The 22,642-nt window shown below is 41.7% G+C and overlaps 1 protein-coding gene across 1 annotated transcript in view; it reads right to left on the bottom strand.

Moving 5' to 3' along the window:
* Window positions 1-15,962: 15,962 nt before the first annotated feature.
* The window catches only part of LOC307031806 (glycogen phosphorylase, muscle form-like), a 28,367-nt gene continuing 21,687 nt past the window's right edge, over window positions 15,963-22,642 (bottom strand). Inside the window, exons 12-18 of the mRNA XM_079669229.1 lie at window positions 22,188-22,335; window positions 22,045-22,103; window positions 21,132-21,273; window positions 20,279-20,486; window positions 19,747-19,881; window positions 19,303-19,369; window positions 15,963-17,130 (exon numbers count right to left, since the gene is read on the bottom strand). Coding sequence (XP_079525355.1) covers window positions 16,981-17,130; window positions 19,303-19,369; window positions 19,747-19,881; window positions 20,279-20,486; window positions 21,132-21,273; window positions 22,045-22,103; window positions 22,188-22,335 — 909 coding nt within the window. The 3' untranslated portion in view covers window positions 15,963-16,980. The remainder of the gene's footprint in view (window positions 17,131-19,302; window positions 19,370-19,746; window positions 19,882-20,278; window positions 20,487-21,131; window positions 21,274-22,044; window positions 22,104-22,187; window positions 22,336-22,642) is intronic.

The following is a 22,642-nucleotide window of genomic DNA, read 5'->3' as shown; positions in this document are numbered from 1 at the left end:
GCCAGGTTATATGCCTTTTTTGGAGCCATTTTTTGCAATATTTATTAAAATGTCACTAGTTATTTAAACAAACCACTATCTGAGGATTATACAAGCAACCATAAAACACCCTTTACTAGAGACATTGAAGCCCATGAAGAATTTATCCTTCCACAAATCTTTTCAACTGCTGTAAGTTAGGGCACTATCTGTGCAGACAATTTAAAATATTCTTCATTTGCAGTATTTTTTTTTTAAAGTGTTCAGAAAGACTGCATCAATGATATGCTATATACATATATAATATCAATATTTGTATTAACTAACCAAAGTCAATTTAAATAGCGGTCACAAATGGGTTAATAGCCATGCATGCGGTGTTTGATATAGTTTACGTTCAATTTCAACTATTTTAGGCAGAAAAACGTTTATTGACTAAAACCTTCTTTAATGATTTATTATAATTTAGAAAGGTTTTTGTGAGAAATCATTTCAAAAGTAAACTTTTTTTTCATTTTATATTTAAATTTGAAATGTTTGCACGCAACATTTATGCATTTTAATGTATTTTTATGCATTTTATGCAAATTTATGCATTTTTATCATTTTTTTAAAATTATGAATCCATTTATTTTTAATGTATTTCCTTGAGACTGGGGAAGATATATCAGCATGTAGTTCAACATGCACATGTTCTAATGCAAGTATAAGTATAACATGGAAATAATCCGCGAGGAATGAACTGGAGCAGAGAAATAATCATATTTTAAAAGACAGCAGCCCCATAAGAGGCCAACAAGAGTGACAGAGTGTGTCAGTGTGCCGAAGGAGTTGGTACCAGTTATCCAGGCCAGACTCTAAAGACTTTCCAAGGGGTAAAATGCAGCTGCCGGAGTACTGACTGGAAGTATTGCTCAGTGCTTGAATTGGGCCGGTACTCACCGGTACGCAGTACCGGCACTTCTGATTTTTACCCATGTGGTACCGGCACTTCTTACTGAGTACCGGCAAGGTGCCGGTACTCAGTAAAATGCCGGTACTCAGCCGCCGGCAATATACGTATATATTGTAAACGCAACGCAGCGCAAATGTGGGTCTGACAGTCTGACTCTGCCTCACAGAGGGTGACTGGCTGTCTACATGACGTGGCCTGCCGACATTGCCACTTTCATACAGATCATACTAATGCCCTCGATTTGTCTCTGTGTCATTCAAGCTCGGTAGGGTGTTTGTTGGTGTATGTGTGGCGCGAGCGAGCGAGAAAGCGCGCGCACCGGTTACGTGTATTGTTGTTAGCATCTGGTGCTAGCTAGCTGCGCTAACGGATATAAGAAGCTTTTTCAACAACAAGGTGGAGGGAGAGTCCTTTGGCTGATAACTACAGCTCTGGTGAGGTAAATTACTCTCTGAGTCTTTAGATAGTTAACTTAGTTTAAGTTATCTCAGTGGGTCTCAAACGGTTCGGTCACCATTTATGTAAACACATATTTCCATTTGAGGGGGTAGTGATTAGTAAAATATGCATGAATAATACAAACAAAATGTTAACTAGGTGAAAAATGGTAAGATAAACTTGTTGAGAGCTAAAACTAGTCTTTGCTGTTGCCTCAAAGAGGAGCAGGGGGGAGAGGAGGGAGACAGGAGAGGCCGATTCAGGAGCCCAGACACACTCACAACTATAAATGTACCAAAAACAAATAAATAAACAAGTTTCAATGTTTTTTCATATTGGATATTGTATGTTATTGGTTATGGCCATGTACTTATGATTTAATGATTATTTAAATGTATACATTTTTGTTTCATATGGGTGTAGTCTCTTTATTTCCCCCTCAAAATGCACCAGATTGATGCATTTAAGTCCAACATTTAAAAAAAAATCTTACCGGGGGAGCATGCCCCCGGACCCCCCTATGGGATTTGAGGCCCGGCCCCACTGTTCCCAAATAGATTTGCAATCTTTTTTAAATAGTAACCCATCTCCATATGTTTCTTTTTGGGTAGTAGATTTAAACTAGAGGGCTATCACTTTGTGCAGCAACTCTATTGACAAATAAATCCAGCAAAATGGCACAAAAAACTGGTAGTGGCCTCAGGGACGAGGAGTCATTTAACCAGCCAGTAGGAGTCAAGCTTTACTTTCTTTTATATTCATAAAGAAAAAGTAAATCTGTTTACAGTTGTTTCATTATGGATGTTGAGAGGTATCCATATATCTCTTCATTTTTCTCTCAAATTGCACAAGATTGATGCATCTAACTTCAATATTTTAAAAAAAATGTTCCCGGGGGAGCATGCCCCCAGACCCCCCTAGACTAGAGGGTGTGAGGTCCACTCCCCACTTATAAAAATAGCACTTTACCACTGCACCCCCTCTAATCTCAGATGCACCCTGAGTCATTTTGTTTAAATACAGTGAGCCTTTCTAAAATATACAGTAAAGAGACAAACCCACCAGCATTATAGGATATACTATGACTTTGTGCCAAATACTTGTTGCCGATTTAGAGTACTGGCACCTTTTTTACTCCAATTCAAGCACTGGTATTGCTGATATCAGGGGCGGACTGGGACTAAAATTCAGCCCTGGAAACTGACCCAGTCCGGCCACATGAAATGTCAAATGTTAGAAATCCGCTGTTTATTATTTAAAGCTTTACGTCCGATTCGCTCCTTTTTTCCTCTCTGTACACAGCTCCAGTTTGGGCATTGGTCTGTCATCAGATTTCATTTTTAGTTGCTGCTGTGTAGCGGAAGTTTAGTAAAATTATTTTTGATGAAATACTCCAAATCTCCACCCTCCATAATTGCACTTGATTCAATTGCTTGCTACTTTTTAAGGGCAGTGATGACAGTTACAGTACGAACTGAACTTGATGCGATTTGATTGGATTGTGAGGCATGACGTGAGTATCAGCTGATTGGTCAATCCCTCAATTTTATTATTTTATCAGGTTTATCCAAATGAATAAAAATGTCTATATATATTTATTTTCACCAAGGGAAGACAATTTCGGCTAGCCTCCTCTCGCAACAGAGAGTGCAATCTACTGTTTCATCATAACATCTAGAGGGGCGCTGTTTCACTCTTTGTAAAATACTCAATGAGAATGAAGGAGAGATGGGCCGACAGAATAATTACCGAAACTAAACGAAGCGTTTTTATTTATTTAGTAAAATTATAACTACAATCCAAAAAAACAGGGGAAGCCTGGCTTCCCTTGGCCTCCAGGAGAAAACGCCACTGAGTTCAAGGGATAATTCTCACCCACCTCTTGCTCTTGCCCTGCACTTGTATGTGCCAGTTGAGATGATTCTTCCACCAGCTCAACTCTGTCCCTCATCATGAACGCAGGAGGCTGGCTGTATATCTGAACTGGCGCCCTCATCATTCTCTTCATCATCTAAACTGCTGCTGATAGTGCTTGTAGCAGCGCTGCTGCCAAAAAGGTTTGTCAATTTGCAACATGTATATGCTTTACCTGTGAGTGACTTCACCTTTTTTTTCTCTTGCCTTCTCGGCCCCACCTTTTTCTTTTCGTTTTCTTTGATTTTTATCCATGTTTTTTCATTCTCCCTGTCTGCCGCGGCGTTTAATCCATGGTCTAATCCAGGGCTATTCAATTACACATTCAATTGGGCCAGATTTTTATAACTATACCAAATGTAGCTGGGCCAGACATTCAGTGGCCTGTAAAAAACGAGTAGTGACACATTTTAAACCAACACATATTACTGCGATGAAAAACATGCAATTTTTATTCATTGTTCATCTAACAAAGGTAGGTCAAAAAGTGCATAAAAACACAACAAATTAGCATTAATTTAACAGAATCTGAAAAAAAAGTGCAAAGTTGTAGCATTACATTTGTTTGCTTTAGAAGTCAAATATTCAGGTTATGTTTTTTGAACCAGGCACATCACAAAGTGCATTTACTGTAGGGCTGCAACAAACGACTAATTTGATAATCGATTAATCTATCGATTAATGAAACGATTAATCGATTATTCAGATCGTTAAGGTTTTAACTGTATTACTACTTATATCGATACTGCTTATGGATCCGGTCCTTTTAACGATAGTATTAACGGTTCTTTTGACAAGAAATAAGGTAAACTAACTAAACAAATTGTGAACAAAACTAACATTGCTTTTTATTTTAATTAAATGCATAATATTTCACATCAAAAGAAACAACAATGTTTTAACAAATCATATTAAATAATGTGATGACAGAACTGTAAACAGAATAGCTGAAACTTTAACAAAATAACTCAGTTACCTCTAATCATTAACCTATGTTTTTATAACTGAGTTAACTCTGTGTGTTGCTGCTAGCATACATAACACCTGACGTGGAAACGTTACTCGTGGACGGCGTTACAGAGCTGCTAGAAAGACAGTCGAACCCGGTGCATTCCTCCGTCTGAATGTGGTGCACTTTTGCTAAATGTTTAGACAAATTGCTCGTTTTACCGCCCTTATATGATAAACTTTTATTGCACTTTTGGAACGAGCATTGTCCACATCGAGACGGCTAAAGTTTAACCACACCTCGGAGCGCGTTCTCTTCGCCATCTCCTGCGTGTGTGTGTAAACTGCCCCGCCCCCTCGCATGCAGGCGGGGGAGAGATCTCTTGTCTGAATTGGGAAGATCGAAAATACATTATAGACGCATTTTGTAGTCATATTGCATATTAGAAACTGAGTTGGCGACACTAAGACTGCGATATAATGTTTATGTAGCAATAATACATATGACATATGTTTTAAATGTCTCCTGTACCGATAAAAAGAGCGATAACGTTGGAGCTTAACGGGGTGTAGAACACATGTGATGACGTCAACAACGAATCGACGACTGAATTAGTTGCCAACTAATTTGGTAATCGATTTTAATCGATTAAGTCGATTAGTTGTTGCACCCCTAATTTACTGAATACAATAATAGCAGTCTTAATAAATGTCCTCGAATACAAAAAAAACAGCTAAAGAGCAATGCAACACAAAGAGGTAGTACTGTAGCAATACTATTTTTTCACTTTTCAAGTATTAACAAAAAAATCATACGTTTTGGTCACATTTGACCCAGACACATTACAAAGTGCATTTAAATGAATACAGAAAGAACTGTCAAACCATTCAGTGCACAAACCCATAACGCCGGGTTACGTATTGTAACCCTTGTTATATTAGCACAGGCGGAGCCCTCTACTGGACTCTATGGGTACTACCTTATCATGCAAGCATTCACCTACTGAGATTTCTATAGACGTAGCCGGCCCCGGGGCGGGCCTACCTGAATGCGTGCGCATCTCACTTCCGTATAAAAGGAGGCCTCGCCTCCTGACCACCATTCTACACCACTCTTCAGCGAGCGGTATAGGACAGACAGTGCCACAAGGTAGAGGGCTCAGCCTGTGCTAATATAACAAGGGTTACAATACGTAACCCGGCGTTATATCTCTCACAGGCTCCGCCCTCTACTGGACTCTATGGGTACAGTGGGCGGAGCCCCGATGTATGCACGCACTTTCGTCCAACATACCGTTCCACCTCACTGTCCCTGACCGGCTTTAGCAGCCGCTGCGCCTCACTCACCTATCCCTCGGTTGTAACTGTGGAGAAGTCCGGGCTGCGGCTGATAGAGCACACCCTGACGCGCTTGCCTCGCATAAAAGTGTGCTCGAAAACAGTGCTGAGGGCTCCCCTGCGTCCGCTTATAGGCAGACAGGGAAAGTATGGGTTCACTATGCACCCTCTCTCCTGAGTCACTAAAGAGCACGGGGAGAGCGCAAGTGCCCCCTATGTCCCCGCACTCAGACACTGACCCCGTGCAGAGTGTGTACGGACTATAGTATGGAGGGCTCTCCCCCTCCTGCCCCCAGGCAGGCGAGGGGAGCCCTTTAGCCCTGTAAGGGCCCAAAGCGCATTACGTCACCCCGCGACCCTCCAGGAGTCCGGAGAAACGTAAGCGCATTTACGCCCGGGGAGGGGGTCAGATGCCAACTGACCCAGAGACCCTCCTTCCTCACCGGTCCTGTGTTGCCCCAGCAAGCACAGACGCTGAGAAAGAGCCAGACATATCCAAGAGACAAAACTTTATGAAGGGACCTGGCGTTGACCAAGACGCCGCCGTGCATATGTCCTCCACACTCACACTGTTGAATAAAGCTGTCGATGCAGCCACAGCTCGTGTGGAGTGCGCACGGACCCCATGGGACAGGCTCTCCCTGCCTGCTCGTAGGCGTGTGCAATGCCTCCGCAAAGCCAGCCTGCCAGGCGTTTCTTGGACAGAGCTTTTCCAGTCACCCCGCCCCCGAAGCACACAAACAGCTGTTCAGTGCGTCTCAGGGTAGCTGTGCGCTCTACATAACATGATAACGCGCGCACCGGGCAGAGGAGGTGTAATTTAGCTTCCCTGGCCCCACCATGGGGTGGGAGACTAAATCCCCCCAACTGAATAGCCCTCGACCTGAACGCACTCCTTAGGCTCTTGGGCACAAAGGAGGGGTTCGGTCTGAGTGTCGCCCCGCCCCGGTCACCCCGAATCAGTAAACAACTCGGGTGCACCGACAGAGCGGTTAACTCGGACACTCTTTTGGCTGACGTTAAGGTAAGTAGCAACGCTGTCTTCCACGACAGTGCTTTCAGGGAGGATAGCTCTAGAGCAGGGGTGTCAAACTCAATTTCATTACGGGCCACATCAGCATCATGGTTGCACTCAAAGGGCTGGTTGTAACTTCAAGACTATATAAATATACATATATAAATATATAATATATATAAAATAATGTATTATATTACATGATTGCCTCTGCATTGGATTATTATCGGATAGGGTAATAACTTCATAATTAACTACGTCTGAAAGCAGAAGTCTAGGGCAAATAATTGCAAGTCTCTTCAGTGTGCATGTCACAAAGTGATTTAAAAAGAAAAGCCAAATTCTGAAGAAGAAAGTCTAATTTGAGATGCATTGTGGGGCATGTAGTTTATGGGCAATGTGCTTCTGTAAAGCGGCATGTAACTGTATAATACACATATGATATTCTTTGTAAGCTCTTGTGGGGCCGCATGAAATGAAGTCGCGGGCCGGATTTGGCCCCCGGGCCTTGAGTTTGAGACCCCTGCTCTAGAGGCTCAAATGGCTCTGTGACCAGAGCCTCGAGCACCAGCGGCAGGTCCCACTGCGGGGTGGAGGCGCGCACTACTGGGCGCAGCCTCCTGACCCCCTGTAAAAACCGCAACATCAGTGGATGAGAAAAGGCTGACCTGCCGTTGAATCCCTCATGACAGGACGAGCTGGCTGCTGCATACACTTTACAGTAGAATGAGCAAGTCCTCTGTCCACCAATAACTGTGAAAAGGACAAAATAGAGCCCAACTCACAATATAGGGGCTCTATTTTCCGCTCCTCACACCATCGCTGGAATCCCAGCCACTTCGGCCTGTAACAGGCTGTGGTGGATCCTGCTCTAGCTGCCTGGATAGACTGAATAACGCTATCAGACAATCCACCCTGTCTCAGCCTGTCCCTCTCAGGAGCCAGGCCTGGAGAGGACGGCCCAGAGTGGGTAACGCCCCGATTGCACCTGCCTCTTGAGACATCGTCCCACAGAACAGGGGAATCGCCCAGGGCTGGCCCACCTTCATCTGTGTCATCTCTGAGTACCACGGAGCCCCGACGCGATCCGGCGCTATCAGAATGACTGCCAGACGTTCTCGCCTCACTCTCCCCAGGAGAGTGAGACACAGCGGTGGAAAGGCGTATAGCAGCTTCCTTGGCCATGGCTCGTGTGCAAACACGTCCACCCCTAAAGGCGGGTCGTCGCTCAGGGCCATGGAGAACCACAGGGCACAGTGGCTGTTGCGCCGGCTGGCGAACAGATCCACTTCCGCTCTCCCAAACTGGGCCCAGATCTGCTTCACCACCTCTGGGTGAAGCGTCCATTCGCCTGGCAGGGGGCTGCCCCTCAACATGAGGTCGGCCCCCCTGTTCTCAAGTCCCGGGATATGGAGGGCTCTCAGAGATAACACCACCTCTGAAGCCCATAACCACAGCCTCTCCCCTGTGGCCAACAAGGTGGCGGAGCGGACTCCGCCTTGCCTGTTGATATAAGCCACTGTGGTGCTGTTGTCGCTCCTGACCAATACATGTCTCCCTTGAATTAGGGGCATGAAATGCTGGAGGACTAACACTACCGCCCGCAGCTCTAGGAGGTTGCTGTGTCGTGTTTCTGTTAGAGACCAGCGCCCACCTATAGCCCTCTTCAGGCAGGTCCCTCCCCATCCTGTTCCCGTGAATACTGTGATGTAGGAGGTTACCCGTCCCAGTGGAGACCCCCTCCGGAGGCGCCCGGGAGACCCCCAGAACCGGAGGTTGCCCTCCACTGAGGGGGGGATGGTCACCAGCCACCGTTTGTGCCTCTTGGGATCCAAACGCAGGCTGGAGAACCAACTCTGCAGGCGGCGCATATGCAGTAACCCCTGCGGGACCACAATGTGAGCAGCCGTCATGAAACTCAAAGTCTGCATGACAGTGAAAGCTGTCACTGTCGCCCCCTGTCACAGCCTGTGAACCGCCCGGAGAAGGGACGCACTGCAGCTCCCTGACAGGGTGGCGCGTAGCGCGCCTGCATCGAACACCACTCTCAACTACAACGCCTGTTGGTGAGGTATGGGGGTGCTCTTTTTTCAATTGATCGCAAAGCCTAATTTGGTTAGGTGTGTGATCAATTGTGCTGTGCAAAGCATTGCCTGTTCCCTGGACCCGGCCATGATCATGAGGTCGTCTAGGTAAAAGAAAAACTCTCATGCCGTGGGCGCGCAGCGGTTGAAGCGCAGTGGCCACACATTCTGAATGTGCATGGGGATAGGGAGTAGCCGAACGGTAATCTGTTGTACTCGTAGGCTATTCCCTGGAAGGCAAAACGCAGACACTTTCTGTGCTCTGGAGCAATTTCCACATGAAAGTATGTGTCTTTCAGGTCGATGGTGTTCAATCAATCGCCCGGTTTGCACTAGCCCCATTAACTGTTTTATAGTTAACATGCAGAATTTTCTCCCCATAGTTTTACAAATTATAGAATAATTAATTACCAGTGTTTTCCAATTTTACTAGGCAGTTCGTTTCGTTAGCTAACGTTAGCTAAAGCTAGCGCTACTAGTTAGCTACGCAATGGTTTGTTGCATTGCTCCGGGTTGCAGCCACAGGTCTTCGCATGAAACGTGCTTGTTCTATCGTTTCCCGGCCAATGTTTTCCAAAGGAGAGTCTGGATTCGTGCCATGAGGTAAGCTGACGTTACATTTTTGTCCATGTCACGGTGAAATGTAAATGATGGGTAGTGACTGTATCGCCGTTTTAGAGATGGCGCTGCTGAAAAGACCGCAACATAAGTAAAGATAATGAATACATCCTATTAAAACCTGCGTGGCTTATATGATAAGTCTAATTAGTACAAGCAGCATAACGTTTCACCAAGTAACTAAAGATTGTAGTCAGGGAAATCAGTTTGACATATTGAACTAATAACAAATCACCTCTGGCTGGCAGAGAACTCTCTTGGATGTAAAATCACATGTACATTTTACATTTATATTCAATTTAATATTCCATCCCTCACATACTTTTGTATATATAATAACTTATATTTTGTTTTTCCTGTTATGCTGCTGCAACACAAACATTTCCCAAATTGGGATCAATACAGTAATATCTTATCTTAATTCATTAAGAAATATAACTATTATAATTATTGTAGCAGCTGACACCTATTTTCAATATGGATTAATCTACCATTTATTTCTTTAGTTCAATTTTCATCTATAAAAATGTCAAAATAGTGCAAATGTTCACGAGACTTATCGAAGTGCAAGGTTATATCTTTAGATGTTTTGTTTTAGCCTATGTACTGTATGTCTTAATGCTCTTATATGTGACGGTGTGATTTCCATGAAACTAATATTTTATATCTTCCCAACAGACGAGCTGACAGGAAACCTAACACTCTAACAACCACAACATTGCAAAGGCGAGTAAATGTAAATTAAAAAAAATTCACATTTTTTTTATTTCTTCTTCTTTCTTGCAGTGAGGTGAAGCTGACCTTGCACTTGGTGCCAGTAAGGATGTTCCTCACGCAGGCTGAATGTTTCTCCTTCCTTACTGACACAGAAGCCCTTGATTTGCAATGCTTCACTAATTGTTATTTCCCTGGCTCCGTAGGGACACTTTACCTCCAGCACAGTGGAAGACCCTACCAGACCATCTGGAGATGCCCCCAACAATCCTGATAGGGAGAGCCACAAATCTGACTCATGGACCTGCATCTGAGTTGCAGTGGTGAATGCCCTGACGCCCTCACATTCATTCATAGTCCCCCACTGTACAGACAAAACACCATCAAGGGCCTGTTGTTGCCCTAGCACCCTGGCAATAAGGGAAGCAGTCACACGCTTTGACCTCACGACAGCTCCAAAGTTGCTGGCAGTCAACCTTCCTTTCCTGAACAAATGCCAGTTTGAGTTGGTTCGCTGACCAGTGGTAGCCACCTGAATTGCCCTCTGTTGCTCTTCAGACAATGCCATGCTTGCCACAATTGCCTCAGGTCCCTGATGCCCAACAGATTTGATAATTTCAGGAACAGTAAGTGTTTCCAAGCTGCAGTGTTCCTCTTCTGGCTCGGGGGAGAGAAGCCAAGAAATTCCTGAAAACCTGCCCCCGAGTCTGTCCCTCAGCCAGTCACGATCTTTGGAGGTGGGCTCTCTTGTGAGCGGGTTAAATTAGTTATTGGTTTCAACAGTCACATTAAAACAGTTACTAAATCAGCTTACTATCACCTAAAGAACATATCTAGGATTAAAAGACTAATGTCACAGCAGGATTTGGAAAAACGTGTCCATGCTTTTATCTTCAGTAGACTGGACTACTGCAATGTTGTCTTCACAGGTCTCACTAAAAAATCTATTAGAAAGCTGCAGCTGATTCAGAACACCGCTGCTCGAGTCCTCACTGACACTAAGAAAGTGGATCACATCACTCCTGTTCTGAAGTCTTTACACTGGCTTCCTGTGTGTCAAAGAATGGATTTCAAAATACTGCTGCTGTTTATAAAGCACTGAATGGTTTAGGCCCAAAATACATTTCTGACCTCCTGCTAAATTATTAACCATCCAAGTCTCTCAGGTCTTCAGGGACGGGTCAGCTTTCTGTCCCCAGAGTCAGAATTAAACATGGAGAAGCAGCGTTTAGTTATTATGCTCTAAATATCTGGAACAAACTCCCAGAAACCTGCAGGTCCGCTAAAACTCTTACTACTTTTAAATCCAGGCTGAGGACTTTTCTTTTTGTCGCTGCTTTTAATTGAACTATTCATATCTTAGACTGCAGTGTAACTTCTATCCATGTATTTTTTCTTTTAATGTTTATTTTATGAGCTTTTCTTTTTAATGACTGATTTTAAATGCCATTTTCTTAATGTCTTTCATTTTTTGTAAAGCACTTTGAATTGCCTTGTGTTGAAAAGTGCTATATAAATTAACCTCGCCTTGCCTAATAAAGATTTCATGTGACACATACAATTGATTTGTTGATGGGAATTAATGTGAATAAATTAACTCTAGGTTAACGGTACTCTTGCTATCACTACTCACCCACACTATAAACCTTGTCCCTCATGCTAGCCCTGACAACACCGGTAAGCACACCTTCATCTAGGCTGCACTGTTACGCGTCCTGACTTGTAGTGGTTCTCTCCTCTATCTACACTCTTCTTGTCATCTTTGTAAAACGATATCAGACTGGTAATTGACACAGCCATGACTTCTAGTTAAATTCAGTGTGGCTAAAATGAAAAGCTTTGTTAAAATATGCAAGCACGCGAAAGTCAAATTCAGCTTTATTGTCAAAAATTCTACATGTGTTATACATCCAGAAATATCGAAATATCGTTTCCCACAGTGTGACATGTATACATAAAAGAAAACAAAAAGGGCCGAGATAAATGTGGTATACATTAAACAAAACAAAAAGGGCCTAGATAACCGGGGTATACAGTTTAAAATGTTAATATATTTAAAGTGTTCAAAGTGCAGTTTCAGTGCAAGTCAGTTGAAACGATCTTAAGTTGACGTGACGTTGAAGTCGTGCGACCCTGCTGCTGCACTGGCTTGTAGTTTGCACTGGAACTGGCTTCGTTTATAGCATAACGTTAGCATTTTGCTTCTGGCGACTAGATTTATGATTCAAAAATTATAAAAGTAGGGTTGACATGTGGAGATTATCCGGCTGAACAAAACGTGATCCCTTTCTTAAACCACAGGTCAACCACAGACCTTATTTCGAGCTATTTTCCAAAATCCTATGGAGAATTTGCATTGGTTTTTCAAGAACGAACCGGAAGAAGTTTACTTCCGGGTTTTACGACGCGTCACTGCGGTTCTCTATAGTCCATTTAGCTTAGGAACCTTCCTAACCAAGTGAAATGACCCGGGAGTACGTCAATGGCAGCCATGTTAAGTGCCGTTCCAATTCTCCAAATGAAAGGAAAGGAGGTTTCAAACTTCCTTTATAACCTCCTTTAGCTTAGGAACCACTGGAACTCCCTTACCGAAAGGAGAGGAGAAAATTCTGCCCCACAATGCCTTGCAGCCACAGCATTTGCCGTCACACAACAGTCGGCCATTCACGGAAACAAACGATTAAGACGGAGAAGTTATATCATGAAAGTTACGTTGCTCATTAAGCATTTTAAAACGTATGTGGTAACTTGCCAAAGTGCTTTGTTTTGAATGTTCATCAGTATTATAATCAAAAAGAGAAATATGAACGTTAGTTTTTACTGAAATGATCAAATAAAGTCAACATTTCACTGAGCTTTGTGGGGTTTGTTCAACTTTTAAAAGATGTTTGAATGGTGATATACACAGTGATAGGTGTTAAGGACTAACGTTTATAATAAATACATTTGTATTGATTTTAATATATTTTCATACAATCATACGTATTGGGATCATTTGTATTAATGTGGACCGGAGGGAGAGGGTGACGAGCATAAATGTCACTTTCCTTTTTTATTTCAATTACAACTTTGGTCATGAAGAATATGTTTCTCTGTTGTCCACGTTCATAAAGCATAAAACAACAGCATCAGAGCACGGTGCAGAGTCTCTAGATGAGTTTACAGTAGTCCTTCGTTCTTATTATACATCGATGTTGTAGTCCGTTGTATAGAACACTGTAGTTTCCATAGTTTCACCACAGCAGCAGACGTCCGCTGGCGCATCATAAACATGTCAGATAGTGAAAGTGAATTCGGATTCTCTAAAGTACCGCAGTCTCTTCTCCTAAATCCTTTTGAATTCTCCTATCCACTATCCCTTAACCCCGTGATGTTTCACTCAGAGGTCAAGGAATAGGAGATAGGGTTAGAACTCAGGAGCTGATTTTTGGATTATCGGAACGCAACCCCGGTGTCGGTACCAGATGTGTTCGGGGTACCATATGTGTTCGGGGGCCGTCTCTTACCAATGACGTCACGCATTGTACGCATTGTGATTGGCTGTACGGTAATTTACCCAGGGGTGCTCGGGGGCAAATCACATCTACAGATCATGACGAACCGAATTGAAGTATTCCTATACTCCTAGCTTGTGAAAATGTTTGTGAAAAACATGTTAAAAAAACATGAAAACGGAGCAATGGCTGTACGCCATTGGCTGTACGGCAACTCAAGAGGACCATCATACACGGTCAAATTCCGAACATTTAAACATAGCCTACACTTCATTCTTCACTTTGTCCGTTATTATATGTAGAAGATGAACTACCTCTCTGAAAGGTCCCAATGTGTTCATTTTGATGGGCTGTCTTCTGAGTGGTTAAACATCACTAATGATTTTCTGACTTCTGACTGCTTTGGATATATAATTACACCACAATAAGGTTTTACTATCACAGTGCACTGAGATTTGTGACAAACTGTAAAGCACTTACGCATCACTGTACACTGTAAACCAAGGCGGTTTTGCCATCACTTACTGTACTGAGGCTCAGTCACTGGTATATTTTCATTTACAAAGTCATGTTGGATAAAGTACCATCTTATATCTGCTCCCTGATCTCTCGGCAAATTGAAAGTACTTATTGCCTGAGATCTCATGCTGTGGTTTTATTAAATGTGCCAAGTGCTAGGACTGTCTTAGATGTGCAGCTCCACTAACTTGGAACAGTCTTCAAAAATAATGGAAAATTACCAAGCTGGTACCACTACATGTTTTTAAAGCTTGGTTGGATGCTCCACAATCAGATGCTGTTGGTACCTGTACATGTGGAATGTGGATAGATATGTAAATTGTAATCCCTGTAATTTTTGCTGTATGATGTCCTTTTGTTGTTCTGTTGTTTATGTTTTTATGTCTTCATGTGGAACCTACTGCTGCAGGTCTCCCTTGAAAAATAGATCATTGATCTCAATGGGATTTTACCTGGATAAATAAAGGTTTTGAATTGAATGTCGAGCATTAACTGCAAGTCACTCAAATGCATAAACTGGAGAATAATTATGTTACAAGTATTACAGAAAACATATCCAAGTGTAACAAACAACCAGTATTAACCTTACTGTTTTTTACTAACAGTAACCAACTAATAATTTTCATAAAGTGCATATTTATTCCAAACTCACAATATATGTATATGTAATAAAACATAATGCACAATGGTACACAGTATCCAAACTCTTTAGGCACTGGTCAGAGGCATTCATGTAAAGCAGATCACCAGAATCCAATACTGGTAAAAACGTTGCAGAGATCAAATGTTTCCTTGTCTGAAAGGAGAAACCTAATTTTAAAACAATATTTTCAGTGTGTGACTTGAAAGATAAGTTCTGATCAATAATGAAACCTAGATATGTGTATGTAGTGACCCTTTCAATGTCAATGTCAGTCCCTTGAACAGTACAAATGTTGGGGAGAAAAGAAGTTAACTTTTTGCCATTTGAGAATATCATGAGTTTGGAGTTGTCTGCATTTAATACTAACTTGAGTTGAGATAAATGGGATGGAATAAGATCAAAGGCAGACTGGAGGAAATCAAGACTTTGCTCTATAGAAGAGGATGAACCATAAATAACAGTATCATCATAAAAATGGAAAGCAGCATTTGAAAAATTATTAGAGATTTACATATATGGTGGTGAAATTATTAAAACAACCTCATGATAACCTCATATGTTTTTAACTTAGGATCATACCTGTGTTTTGTCTAGAACAAGGTAAATGTGTGTATTTTATTATAAAGTTGTGTATATTTACAGACTGTTGCAAAAACTAAGAAGCTTATAAACATCAGGTTTAAAACTAAATGAGCTTTACAAAAAAGTAACACAATTAAAGATGTTTGGAGTTTTATTTGAGTTATTAATTTACATTTCTTGTCAAAGAGATGCTGATTTGAAACCGTTGTTACATACAGTTACGGCATTTCCTGTTTCTGCCAGAGAGAGGGGAAGCCGTCCCAAAGCTTGCTGCTGTATTTACTGCCTCCACCTGACAGGAGGGAGCCTCGTTGAGCTGCGAGTGTGGCTACAGACGGAGTTCACTCCGTCACGGAGGGGTAGGGTCGAGGGAGTGGTTTGGGATTGGGCCAAAGTGTGATTTTTGCAAACGAGTGCTTTTGTTTCGAAATCACTTCCGTGAGTTTCGCCCCGCTCCTCGCTCCAAGGACCATTTGACCATTTAGTAAGGTAAAAAGCAAAAAGGCCTCTCAGACGCTCTTCCGTTTACGTGTTTAACAAAGAAAAACAATTGGACAGTAGATACACGGATTTATTTTCTATGTTAGCTTACTCTTTTTTGTTGCCTTTTATCTGTCACTTGTGAAGTAACGCTTTACCCCCACTGCAGACTAAAAGGATTTCTGATTCAGAATGTTATTTTGATGTGTCAACATTGAGTAGCAAAATGAAACGAAACGTCTGAGGTGTTGATAGTTTTGTCATTTATTGACAAAAAGAAAAGAAAAGCATGGTCTTCTAGTGAAATATTAGGTTTATGGGCTTTCTGCAGTCTACAGCACCACAGCTCATATGCAGTAGCTTGAGCAGGAATATATGCTGTTACAGTACATCAATGGAGCCGATACCCACAGTGTCTTGGACTAAAGTATGGTATACATACACACATACACAACTACAGTACATTACAGAACACACACATTTTCAAGATTAATTCAGTCACTTAGATTTTAGGCAGAGAAGGCTTTGTTAATTTCTAACACTTTTAGGAAGAAACAGACATAAACATGCTGAGACACAGGACGGATAGATAAACAGATATATTCAACAAACACCATGAAACATAACCGGACGGAGTCTTTGAATATAATAATAATGATGTTAATCTGCGGTAAAATGGAGACCAGGCTTCCTTCCAACACCACCCTGTCACAGGTCCCTTCATTAACCCCTAAGTGTCACTTCTCTCCGTCATGGTGGAAGACATTTGCTGGTTTGAAAGCATAACAGTGGTTTGTTCAGATCAAAGTAGAAAAATATGTAGCTAGAATAAAGGTTAAAATCACTGTTTGGTTAAAGACCTAATCCCAGTATTTGTTAAAGCATTCTAAAGGTCTCAGCTCTTGATGTTTTGACCTATTTCCAAACATTAGTTGGACATTTTGGATAATGGGAGGATTGTTGGAGCAAAATCATTAATATTTTTGTTACAGTGCCCAATAAAAATCCCATGATGTAATCTGGCTGATAGGCTTATATAGAGATAAAGGTTACTTTACCCAACAGTGAGAATATGCATTGCTGATACAAAGAGAAAATACAGATGGAAAAAACCCACTTCAAAACAAGATCAACTGGGAGTGATAGCGGTTATTTATGGGACGATAATGTAAGGAAATAATGCCACAAGTGAAAAGCTACAGGGGTTTTCTCCAGTGCTTGGACCGCAGTGAGCTACAGGAGGAGGGGGCTGCTGAGGTTTAGCGGGGGTCGTCGGGGGCGGCAATCTTCTCCAGGCTGGGCTCCATGCCCCAGATCTCACGGGCATACTGGGAAATGGTGCGGTCGCTGGAGAATTTTCCACAGCCCGCGATGTTATGGATCACCATCTTGGTCCACGCTTTAGGGTCCTGAAAGAGGAAAGGTAGAGATGTCAAATAAGATATACCTCATTTAAATCCTGAGAAATAGTAGGGTAGTTTAGTACAAAAATAATATAGAACAAGGTAACTCTTACTTTGAATACACTAAGGCTAGAGGATAATACAATACGGTATGTTATCAATTATTATTATTGCTTTCAAATTCAAATGTAATATCATAATAATGTGTATAGTTAGCTAATTGTATTTTTTTTGTTTTATAAATGTGTGTAATATATTGTGTTTTATTCTGATATACTGTTCGGTGGCACTGCAGGTTGAATGACACAGTAGTTGTAAAAGTATGCTCGTGTCCTCAACATACAGGACTGTCTCAGAAAATTAGAATATTGTGATAAAGTTCTTTATTTTCTGTAATGCAATTAAAAAAACAAAAATGTCATACATTCTGGATTCATTACAAATCAACTGAAATATTGCAAGCCTTTTATTATTTTAATATTGCTGATTATGGCATACAGCTTAAGAAAACTCAAAAATCCTATCTCAAAAAATTAGAATAGTTCCTCAGACCAAGTAAAAAAAAAAGATTTATAACAGCAAAACACAATCAAACATTTGAAAATGTCCATTAATGCACTCAGTACTTGGTTGGGAATCCTTTTGCACGGATTACTGCATCAATGCGGCGTGGCATGGAGGCAATCAGCCTGTGGCATTGCTGAGGTGTTATGGATGACCAGGATGCTTCAATAGCGGCCTTTAGCTCATTAGCATTGTTGGGTCTGGTGTCTTTCAGCTTCTTCTTCACAATACCCCACATATTCTCTATGGGGTTCAGGTCAGGGGAATTTGCAGGCCAATCGAGGACAATAATGCCATGGTCAGTACACCAGTTACTGGTGGTTTTGGCACTGTGGGCAGGTGCCAGATCATGCTGGAAAATGAATTCCTCATCTCCATAGAGCTTTTCAGCAGACGGAAGCATGTTGTGCTCTAAAATCTCTTGGTACACAGCTGCATTTACTCTGGGCTTGATGAAACACAGTGGACCAACACCAGCAGCTGACATGGCTCCCCAAACCATCGCTGACTGTGGGAACTTCACACTGGATTTCAAGCAACTTGGATTTTGCTCCTCTCCAGCCTTTCTCCAGACTCTGGCGCCTTGACTTCCAAATGAAATACAAAACTTGCTTTCGTCTGAAAAGAGGACTTTGGACCACTGTGCAACTGTCCAGTGCTTCTTTTCCTTAGCCCAAGTCAGACGCCTCTTCCGTTGTCTTGAGTTCAGAAGTGGCTTGACCATGGGAATACGGCTATTGTAGCCCATTTCCCGGACACGTCTGTGAACAGTGACTTTTGATACCTGGACTCCAGCTTCAGTCCACTGTCTTTGAAGCTCCCCCAAATTCTGGAAGCGACTCTTCTTCACAATGCTGTTAAGGCTGCGGTCATCTCTCTTGGTTGTGCAGCGTTTCCTGCCACATTTCCCCCTTCCAACAGACTTTTTGTGGATGTGCTTTGAAACTGCACTCTGTGAACAGCTTGCTCTTTGAGAAATTTCTTTTTGTGTCTTACCCTCCTGATGGAGGGTGTCAATGACGGTCCTCTGGACAGCAGTCAGATCAGCAGTCTTCCCCATACTTGTGATTTAGTTTACTGAACCAAGCTGAGTGTTTTTCAAGGCTCAGGAAACCCTTGCAGGTGTTTCGAGTTAATTAGACGATTCAAGTGATTCGTTGAACACCCTACTAGTATACTTTTTCATGATATTCTAATATTTAGAGATAGGATATTTGAGTTTTCTTAAGCTGTATGCCATAATCAGCAATATTAAAATAATAAAAGGCTTGCAATATTTCAGTTGATTTGTAATGAATCCAGAATGTATGACATTTTTGTTTTTTTAATTGCATTACAGAAAATAAAGAACTTTATCACAATATTCTAATTTTCTGAGACAGTCCTGTATATAATGGTTCAGTTTCACATAGAATATGAATCAGATGGCAGTATACAAGTACAATATGCTGCAGTAAAGCATTGAATTTGGAATATATAATATGGAAGTAAAGCAGAAACAAATGTTATGTTCATAAAAGGTGAATGCAGTACTGACAAGATTATTTTTGCTACTTAAGAACAAATACATTTAGACTTGATCTCATCCTGATTTCCTCTTGCTGACACACTGACCTTGAAGAGAGTGCTGACTCTGTCTTGAGTTTTGATGTAGGCTTCATAGTCTGCAAACACCTTGAACCTGCAAAGGGTTAGGGTTAGGGTCAGAATGAATACTTTGTTTATTTGAGACATTAAAAGGGATAGTTTAGAGGTTTTGTTATTACTCTAACTATGAGATAAGCATCTCACATAGCCCCACTTAAAACCATCTCTTTAATGACGGGAACAACACGGTTTTAAATCAGTCTTATAGGGCCTTTGCATTAATGAGAGCCAGTTGACTTTAGGAGATGATGATGACTTGCTTCACAGAATCAAATCCAACACCTCCTTCCCTCTCATGAGGCAGTGACAGTGATACATTGATGACTCAATGAATGGCTGTGGGCTGACAGGTAGCCCGTGTGTCAGCACAGACAAAGTGCTGAGTCGTCAGTGTCAGCAGTGGCCTCCCACCTGTCGTGCTGCATCAGCATGTTGACCAGGTCTCTGAAAAGGTCAGGCTGGCCGGGGCTAAAGAAGCCCCCGGAGATCTGGTCCATGGCCTGCTTCAGCTCGGGGAGACGGTTGTAGTACGACGCAGCGTCATAACTGTGGAGAAAAGATATTCCTCACATCATGGGCACATTTGGACGTTTTTTAAATAAAAATACAGGTACAATCATGAGACATAAAGGACTCATGTGAAACAGGACACCCCAATAAGCTATAGGAAGCTTGAGAACAGGGGCCCAGACAATACAAACATAAAATATGAACAACATAATCATTAATACATATAGAATTGAGAGTTCACGTATTGCTACCGAAACATTGCAACCCAAAAACATACTGCATTTCAGAGGAAAGTCAACTTGTACACAGCCATTCCATTTGCTTAACAAGTGTTGTTTTAAGTGCGTTTCAAAGACAGACAAAGATAAATACATTTTAATACCGTTATAAAATGTGCAGGTCCAGCATTCATATTTTTTGGTTGAAAGCTCACCCAATCTTGTCCATGGCCTCCACATCTGCCACCCTCATGCCGAAGATGAAGAGGTTCTCCTCTCCAGCTTCCTCTGCCATCTCCACGTTGGCTCCATCCATGGTGCCGATGGTGAGAGCCCCGTTCAGCATGAACTTCATGTTCCCGGTGCCAGAGGCCTCGGTGCCGGCTGTGGAGATCTGCTCCGACAGGTCGGACGCTGGGATGACTGCACACAGGAGGTTTAAAATTCCACTTTTACTCTCTAAGTTCTACTACAGTAAAGACTCATTTTAGTTCAGGGGCCACATACAGCCCAATTTGATCTCAAATGGGCCGGAGCAGTAAGATCATCGCATAATAACCTCTAAGTAACCACATCTCCACATTGTTCCCTTTGTTTGAGTGCAAAAAAGTACATTGTGAAAATGTTCACATTTAATGAACGATAGTTTTACAAACCAAGAAAAATAAGTGCAAATTCAACCATATTATGCCTCAGTTTATCATTTACACATGTGCATTACAACTCACAGATCATAGTGTCTCTACAGAAACATTTAGTCACAGGTATCTGGAACTGAACAGTATTTTACTTTATAGAAATTATATTAAAAGTATCTGTGTAGTAATGCTGACAACACCATACAAACTACAGTGGGAACTATTAAGGAAGAAGGTTTGGTTATCTCCCTGCCTTGTAGATGTATAACATGAACACATACAAAATATATGAAAGTTGTGAAAATTGCAGTTCATTTCTGTAATTTGTACACTTTGCTAAGTCATCCCATATGTTTGACACCCCCGCTCTAAGCTCTTAACATTTTACAAAAAAATCTCTAAGTAAGATGGTGAAGTAAGTATTTGTTACCCTTCTCAGCCAGAGTGACGCGGTAGTTCTCCAGGTAGATGACTTTGAGGAGATCTCCCACCACAGGGTCGTTATTCACAATGTCTCCGATGGATGTGATCAGCTTGATGATCATCTTAGCAGTGTGGTAACCTGGAGCTGCCTGGACACACAGCAGATCATCTTCAGAAACACTGAATAAAACCAGGCTGAAGTATACTTCATGTATCAACGATATTTTCAGGGTGGGGAGAAGAAATGATCTGTTTGTTTTGCTGAATATTTAGCATTATAAGTATGATTAAGTATCATTAGTAGATGATAACAGCAACACATTTAGCAGCTAAAACTACATTTAAATTGAGTCATTTCTCTATAATGATCAGTCCATATTACACTAAATGTATGACTAATCCAAAAACTGTTTTAAGAAAATGCTTGGTGTGTGTGCATATTGTAAAATGTGTCTTATTGAGACACAATTGGTGAAGAAACTTACGGAACGAAGCAATTATGAACCAAGACTTGCTATGCCCGTTTCAGATAAAGACTATCAAATCATTATTACAACATCCAAATGTACGAACACACCTGTATATTGATGAGAAATGTCTTGTTTCATATGGGATCTTGTCCAAAATGCAAAATAAATTTGAGATGATATTTCAAAACTTTAAATAATTCTGGAGACATAAAATATGTTTGATTCTAACTTGCCCATTTTTGTACTTGGTTTTAACCACCTATAGAGTCCTTTTGCGTCTATTAAAAAGACATGTTGTGTCTCGTGCAGTTGTTTTGTCTCTTTGTTTTAGTTTTATGTTTCTTTGTGGACTTTTTATGGTCACTTTGGCCTGTGCCTAGTAGACCAGTTATCCATCCATGGTCTAAAAATAGAAAAAAAATGCAATGTACCACCTTTAACACCTCTCACCTTTCCTCCAATCATGATAGTCCTGGGGGTCCATGACTTCTTGGGATCCTTCTTGATTCCTGATAAAAAACAAAAGCTTTTGTTTTACCTCTGAATCCAAGTTTATTTACAATAAGTGTCAAGCTAAAGTAAAAAGCACCCACGGTTGTACAGCGTGATGATGTGCAGGCAGTTGAGCAGCTGTCTCTTGTACTCGTGGATCCTCTTCACCTGAACATCAAACATGGAGTTGGGGTTGATCTTCACCTTGTAGTGCTCTTCAAGATAGGCAGAAAACTTCAACTTGTTCTCCTACAAATTGATGACAAACAGAGGGAGTGATCAGAAACAAACAAAAGACAGGAACAGAATCACTTTTCTTTAGTTACACAAACATCTCCTCCTCCTCTCCTGGTTTAAATCATATCTCTCCGACAGACTTTCCGCCTCAGTCACCCACGGTGTCCCACAGGGCTCTGTACTTGGTCCCCTGCTCTTCATCAACGACATAATCCCACTTGGACTCCTTCACCACCAACTCTAATTCCACATTTATGCCAATGACACCAAGCTCTACCTCTAAACAAAATCTATTTGTGCAACCACACACTCCCAACTC

Source organism: Notothenia rossii (genome assembly GCF_949606895.1).
Source record: "Notothenia rossii genome assembly, chromosome: 3".
NCBI classification, from domain to species: domain Eukaryota; kingdom Metazoa; phylum Chordata; class Actinopteri; order Perciformes; family Nototheniidae; genus Notothenia; species Notothenia rossii.
Note: the sequence above shows the minus strand (reverse complement) of the source record. Positions and strands in the feature narration are given on the sequence as shown.